Below are 7078 nucleotides of genomic sequence, written 5' to 3'. Positions count from 1 at the left end.
CCGCCAACCACTCGCCCCATCGCATTAACTCCGCGACGGGACAGGCGGCGCCTCTGGCAGGAGCAGCGGGCGACGCTTCGCCTTCGCCGTAATAACCGCGCCAAAAAAGGTACGCCACGTCGTTCGGTTTCGTATCCTTTTCCTTTTTTCCTCTTTCTCTATCTCTTGCAACAGGGACCGGGAAAGGGGGATACCCCGAAAAGGATCCTTCTCTGTGAAGGAACCGGGCTCCGAGCCCCCCGTACTGATCAGAGGTTCGAAGGCTGGCCCTCCGAAGGGTTCAACAGTCGCCTCAGATCGCGTGGGCCCGACACCCACTACTGGTCAGGGGTTCGAAGGCCAGCCCCCCGAAGGGCTCCATGGCCGCCTCAGGCTACTCGGGCTCCGCGCCCATTACTGATCAGGGGTTCGAAGGCTGGCCCCCGAAGGGTTCACAGTCGCCTCAGACACCGAGCGAGGGATGACCAGGGGTACGTTCGATACATAACCGAGGCTCGGGCTGCGCTCCCGAGGTACCCTAGGACATTTCCGAGACCAGCGGGAACGATCTTGTAACGGAATCCCATCGGAGGGAGGCATCGAGCCCTCGGACCCCGTCGCCAGGGGACCGGGTCCGGCAGATCACCCGCAGGTACTTTTGGGCGTGCCTCTGGGCCCCTAGCCGACCCCCAACGAATGGGGCACGGACGTCCACTCGGATCACCCGCTTGCAGCTCACCGGAGACACCATGTTCGGTGCCCATCGAGGGTAACATGGCGCTCTCCCCCCTCCTCCTTGCGGAAAGGCGACGCAGGGGCATATGTAAAAAAGCCGAGTCTGTCCCTGATCGTCCTCTCGCCCTGTGCGGAGGCTCGGGGGCTGCTCTCGCAAACCCGGCTCCGGCCAGACCGTTGACAGCGTCAACATACCAGCCCGAGAGCTTGGGCCCCGACCGTGCACCCGGGCTACGGCCAGTTCGCATGAGGGAACAACCAGACCAGCCGAAGCATTACGCAAGGCATTAAGACCTCGAAGGAGTGAAACCACTCCTCCGAGGCCTCGGGGGCTACACCCGGCGGGTGCGCTCGCGCGCACCCACCGGAACAAAATGCAACCGAGAAAAGCTGGTCCCCTTGCAAAAAAGTGCGACGAAAGCCTCCAAGCGAGTGCTAACACTCCCTTCGAGGCTCGGGGGCTACTGTCGGGGACCATAATTAGGGGTACCCTCAAGACGCCTAATTCTCAGCTGGTAACCCCCATCAGCATAAAGCTGCAGAGGCCTGATGGGTGCGATTAAGTTAGGGATCAGTCCATACGAGTGACTCGATCACGCTTCGCCCGAGCCTAGCCTCGGCCAAGGGCAGCCGACCTCGAGGGACTTCCGTCTCGCCCGAGGCCCCCCTTTTAACGGCGGACGCATCTCCGGCTCGCTCGAGGCCTTGGCTTCGCTAAGAAGCAACCCTGACTAAATCGCCGCACCGAATGACCGAGTTGCAGGAGCATTTAACGCAAAGGTGGCCTGACACCTTTATCCTGACGCGCGCCCCCCGGCAGAGCCGAAGTGACCGCCGTCACTCCGCCGCACCACTGACCGGCCTGACAGAAGGACAGCGCCGCCTGCGCCACTCCGACTGCAGTGCCACTCGACAGAGTGAGTCTGACAGGCAGTCAGGCCTTGCCAAAGGCGCCATAGGAAGCTCCGCTCCACCCGACCCAGGGCTCGGACTCGGGCTAAGACCCGGAAGACGACGAACTCCGCTTCGCCCGACCACAGGGCTCGGACTCGGGCTAAGACCCGGAAGACGACGAACTCCGCTCCGCCCGACCCCAGGGCTCGGACTCGGGCTAAGACCCGGAAGACGGCAAACTCCGCTCCGCCCGACCCCAGGGCTCGGACTCGGGCTAAGACCCGGAAGACGGCGAACTCCGCTCCGCCCGACCCCAGGGCTCGGACTCGGGCTAAGACCCGGAAGACGACGAGCTCCGCTTCGCCCGACCCCAGGGCTCGGACTCGGGCTAAGACCCGGAAGACGACGAACTCCGCTTCGCCCGACCCCAGGGCTCGGACTCCGCCCGGGCCTCTGCCGAACGATCTCCGCCTCGCCCGATCCGGGGGCTCGGGCTCGGGCTCGGCCACGAAAGACAGACTCGACCTCGGCTTCGGAGGAGCCCCCACGTCGCCCGACCTAGGGCACAGGCCCGCCACGTCAACAGGAAGCGCCATCATCATCCTACCCCGAGCCGACTCGGGTCATGGAGAACAAGATCGGTGTCCCATCTGGCTAGCTCCGCCAGATGGGCAATGATGGCGCCCCACAAGCTCTGTGACGACGGCGGCTCTCAGTTCTCTTACGGAAGCAGGTGGACGTCAGCAAGGACTCGACCGCTCCGACAGCTGTCCCTCCGCCAGGCTCCGTTGCTCCTCCGACAGCCACGACATCACGCCAGCAGGGTGCCAAGATCTCTCCGGCTGCCACATTGGCATGTACTTAGGGCGCTAGCTCTCCCTCCGCTAGACACGTAGCACTCTGCTACACCCCCATTGTACACCTGGATCATCTCCTTACGCCTATAAAAGGAAGGACCAGGGCCTTCTTAGAGAGGGTTGGCCGCGCGGGACGAGGACGGGACAGGCGCTCTCTTAGGTCCGCTCGCTTCCCTCACCCGCGTGGACGCTTGTAACCCCCCTACTGCAAGCGCACCCGACCTGGGCGCGGGACGAACACGAAGGCCGCGGGATTTCCACCTCTCTCACGCCCGTCTCCGGCCACCTCGCTTCTCCCCCCTTCGCGCTCGCCCACGCGCTCGACCCATCTGGGCTGGGGCACGCGGCACACTCACTCGTCGGCTCGGGGACCCCCCGGTCTCGAAACGCCGACAAAACTTGAGTTCACAAACTTCCTATTATTTGGTGTATGTATGGTTGAATTATGTCATTCTATAATCTCTGTTCGTTCAATTAGGTGTTGTGAACTTTTTTCTAATTGCTTCCTTCATTGACCGTGTTGTACCAAGACATATTGGATGGAGTAAACAACAACATCAGTTAGTCAAATCAAAAAAATATTATGTGAATAGCGGAGGCAATCAATAAAAAATGTTGAAATCTTTTTGGTGGATAGTTTACATAGATATCATTGTGAGCCGTCGCAACATACGGGCAACCGACCAGTGCATAATTACAAACCACTTGATCACATATGCCATTTTAATACAAATCACTCTCGCACCCTGGCACCCGTTGGCCATGGCTCACCGCGAGCTGCTTATCTGTCACAATTTGATATAAATTCTTGTGACGGCTCGCTGCAGTGCATGCACACCAACTATTTGTATTATGACACGTCCATTCTACACACATTAAGGGGTTGTTTGGTTCGTGTCTAAATGTGCCACATTTTGACTAAGGTTAGTCGTTCGAATTGAAGAACTAACCTTAGACAGAAAAGTTAGACAAATTGTAGCAACTTAGGCATCAAACCAAACATGCCCTAAACCACACACTTAACAACCTATACATATGGTACAAGACCGTACAGTATTAGTCCCGCGATTACATGACTGAATAGTTATGTAGGCTCGCATTGCAAGCTGAGACCATGACGCTGCAAATCACTTGGTCGTCGTCGTCGCCATGGCCGCGAACCTGGACGTCTTGGCCTGGAACTTCTGCTTGACGTACACCTGCATGTAGTCGCCGAACACGAAGCTCGGGTAGTTGTCGGCGGCGGGGATCGCCGGAGCGATGGTGGCCAGGCGCGCTGGGTTGTAGAAGGAGGCGACGGAGCGGCGGTTGCCGTCGCGGGTGGCCAGGATGCGGTGCCACGCGCTCTTGTACCGGCCGTTGCTCAGCACCTGTCAATGCAAAAACCACCATCGATTAGTACTGTCGCAGAGGCAGTACAGTAGTACATGTCAACAACCAAACCAACAAAGCTAATTAAGGTTTTGACATTCCAAGTTCCATACGTACGTGTAATAAACCCATGCATGGATCGACCATGCATGACGTACGTGGCCACCAAATAAAATCCTGACATGGTTCGTTGACCGATAGGCACGCAGTACTTTATTTTAATGGATTCATCAGCAGTTATTAAGCAAGCAAGCACTTTGGTTCCATATATAATATTATTAATCTGCTCTCTGCTGATCAAGTGTGGTAATCTAATCAAGGTGAGCAGAGCTCCCAAGTCCACCGTCCCATGCAGTCAACGGAAGAATATGATCAATCATCACCTCGATCTGGTCGCCGGTGTTGACGACGATGGCGTTGTCTAGGGGCTGGACGTCGACCCAGCTGCCGTCGGGAAGCTGCGCCTGCAGGCCGCCGAAGCGGTCGTCCTGGAACAGCAGGATGAGGCCGCCGGCATCGGTGTGCGCGCGCAGGCCGTCGACGAGGTCGGGCCGCGGGCACGGCGGATAGTGGCTGACCTTGGTGCCGTAGAAGGGCTCCAACTCGCCGTCGTTGGTGAAGGCCTTCCTGATGTGTCCCTCCTCCAGCCCCAGCAGCTCCTCCATCACGCCCAGCATCTTCTCCGCCAGCTTCCTCAGCTCCTTGCGGTACTCCATCATCGTCTCCCTGCATGCATGCATGCATGCGAGGTTAATTAAGCTGGCTTGTGAATTGTGATGAGCTGAAAAAACGGGCCGAAACAAGAATGCTGCTGCGTGACAGTTACTTACTTGAAGGCGGGAGGGTTGGAAGGCCATGGCAGGTCGTCATGGAGGGTGAAGACGTCCTCCCAGTCCATGCCCTCGATCTTTCTCATAGGGGCGCCGCCCTCGCTTTCCTTGTCCACGAGCTCGGCGAGCGCCTTCACCGCGAGGTTGGAGTCCATGAATGCCTCGTCCCGCAGCTTGTAGCAGTCGCTGCACACCTTCTTCACTCTCTCCAGCAGCTCGTCGGGGATGCCGGTGTTCACCAGCTGGAAGAACCCCACGTGCTCGAACCCGGCGGCGATGGCCGCCATTGTCTCGGCCCTCTCGGAGCCCTCCAGCTTGGAGAAGTCAATCACGGGGATGGCCGCCATAGCCGCAAGGGATAGCTCCTTTCTGAGAATTGGCTGGTTAGCTGTATATATGGATCGATTCGATGGACAATTAATGGCGAGAGCTCGGGAGGCAGAAGAAGGATTATTACAAGGAGAAGCGGTGGTGCCGTGGATGTTGGATGGTGTGTACTGTGTTGGATTATATATAGCAGAATAAGTTAGGTGTCAAGTGATTGTTTATTGCCAAAGCTCCACCTCCACCAATGCAATCAATCAGGGGAGTGATTTGGGTGTTTGAATTGGTTCGCAAGGGAACGGAGGCATCATTCTGGCCTGTGTTTACTTCGATCGTGTCTTGTGACGCGTTATTTTTTAAAATAAAGTTGTGTCGATGGCGATTTCGGATTATTTGGAAATAAAGAATGTTTATAGGGTCAACGCAGGAAGAGAACATTCAGCGCGTGCAGCTATACGCCGATAGCGACTAAACTTTCCTACCTTTTTAGTTGTAGGGACTAAATAAATTCTAAATACGTTAAATACAACACATAAATATCAAAATACTTTTTTTCTGGTTTCACGCCAATTTTCTAGACAAGAGCAATTAGAGTAAATATTGTCCTTTAGTCCCTTTTACCACCCATGTGAGAGACTAGAGATTAAATCTAATTAGTTCCTATTATAATCATTTTGTTTGGTAAAATAGAGATTAAACGGGACTAAAGATTAGTCATTCTAACCAAAACAAACGGGGCCTAACTTGTTGGCTTATTTGCTGCAGCTCGCAGCTAGTCCATTTTCCCAGCTTTGTAGCTATAGTATTAGATTTGTATACAAATAATGGGGTCCGTACAAAAGATACTATTACTATTGTCCCCAACCGATAATAAAAGTAATTTAATACCGATTCAATATAAGAACATGTACTAATACCTTTAGTACCGGTTCTATCCAAAAACTGATACTAAATTTTAAATCTTTAGTACCGGTCGGAAACACCAACCATACTAAATATATATAATACCCAAATTTGGAGAATCCAATATAAAGGATTTTTTATTACATAATTATGCGAATTTCATGTTTATTTAACACTTATAAACAATTATGTAAATGGTAAAAGTAGTTAATGAGTAACAAATAAATAAAATATGTTGTTGCAACATGCTAGATTTTGATTGTGCATTTAATTTGATATTGAAATCCAAACTCAGATTTGAATTTGAAAATTCAAAAACAGAAATAGAAATTTGAAGCAAAAAATAATAAGCAAAATGTTTGGGGACCTTTTCTAAATCCCAACATAGAAATTTAAGGTTTTACAAATTCTACACCCCTTAAAAATAATCTCGTCCTTGAGATTAGTAAGAAAAGGGATGCAAATGGTTTCAAGAGTTCCACGACTTCAAGGAGTTCTAGACCAGATTAGTGGCAACCCCTAGTCAGTTGCATGTGAAAGCCTTATCTTTATTGCATTTCACTTTAGCACTTTGATTACTTGTTAAGTTGATGACTATGTGGATATCTTCAACATTATGATGTAATAAGTTAATACTCCTTTATGTTATATCATTCAAGCATTGTGTGATGATGTTCATGTATGAAATCGTTATGTACATGAGTTCTGATCCTGGCACGTATATGATTCGCATTCGGTTTGCCTTCTGAAACCGGGTGTGATAGACCGCCATCACGATCGCAGACAGAAGCATTGGCACTATCCACCATTCGTTTTGAAACCCCAACATGCCTACTCTCCCCTCTTATCGAGGCTGCCAGGGCCCATTCAAGGGCCCCACAACATCACCATCCTCCACCGCGAACGCAACGTCCAACGCAACAAAAAATCTAAGTCCTCCTTAGAGGACTCCTCATCCATCCTAGCAAAAAAGTTCAAACCTTCTTAACTATCCAATGACTCCGAATCAAAAAGAGAGCCCTCATCGGTGCAAGAAGACGGACTCCGGCAGGATAGCGGCATAACACATTCAGCGGCCTCAACGATGTTTTCCCTTGTCCGGGAAGCAAAAAACTAACCTGCTTAGGCTCAGTCATCAAAACCTGTGCAAGCACCAATTCAGTGTCAGTTCATCCCTCGACACAA

General features: G+C 52.6%; 1 protein-coding gene across 1 annotated transcript; it reads right to left on the bottom strand.

Annotated features, from left to right (window-relative positions):
- Positions 1 to 3165: 3165 nt before the first annotated feature.
- On the bottom strand, positions 3166 to 5135 carry LOC103646970 (1-aminocyclopropane-1-carboxylate oxidase). Its single transcript, XM_008671564.2, has 3 exons — positions 4667 to 5135; positions 4220 to 4562; positions 3166 to 3835 (listed from the first exon to the last, which is right to left on the bottom strand). Exons 1-3 carry the CDS (start codon positions 5011 to 5013, stop codon positions 3593 to 3595), a joined length of 933 nt encoding a protein of 310 aa, XP_008669786.2. The 5' UTR covers positions 5014 to 5135; the 3' UTR covers positions 3166 to 3592.
- Positions 5136 to 7078: the final 1943 nt, after the last annotated feature.

The sequence above is a fragment of the Zea mays genome, chromosome 2 (genome assembly GCF_902167145.1).
Source record: "Zea mays cultivar B73 chromosome 2, Zm-B73-REFERENCE-NAM-5.0, whole genome shotgun sequence".
In the NCBI taxonomy this organism is placed as follows: domain Eukaryota; kingdom Viridiplantae; phylum Streptophyta; class Magnoliopsida; order Poales; family Poaceae; genus Zea; species Zea mays.
The sequence above is the reverse complement of the archived record's forward strand: the minus strand, read 5'-3'. Positions and strand labels throughout refer to the sequence as shown.

Bases quoted from the DNA above. Each gene is read 5' to 3' on its own strand.
- LOC103646970 (XM_008671564.2), bottom strand. From the start codon at position 5,013: ATGGCGGCCATCCCCGTGATTGACTTCTCCAAGCTGGAGGGCTCCGAG. The intron at 4,563-4,666 runs GTAAGTAACTGT...GCATGCATGCAG, and splicing joins TCCAACCCTCCCGCCTTCAA to GGAGACGATGATGGAGTACC. The intron at 3,836-4,219 runs GTGATGATTGAT...TTGCATTGACAG, and splicing joins ACACCGGCGACCAGATCGAG to GTGCTGAGCAACGGCCGGTA.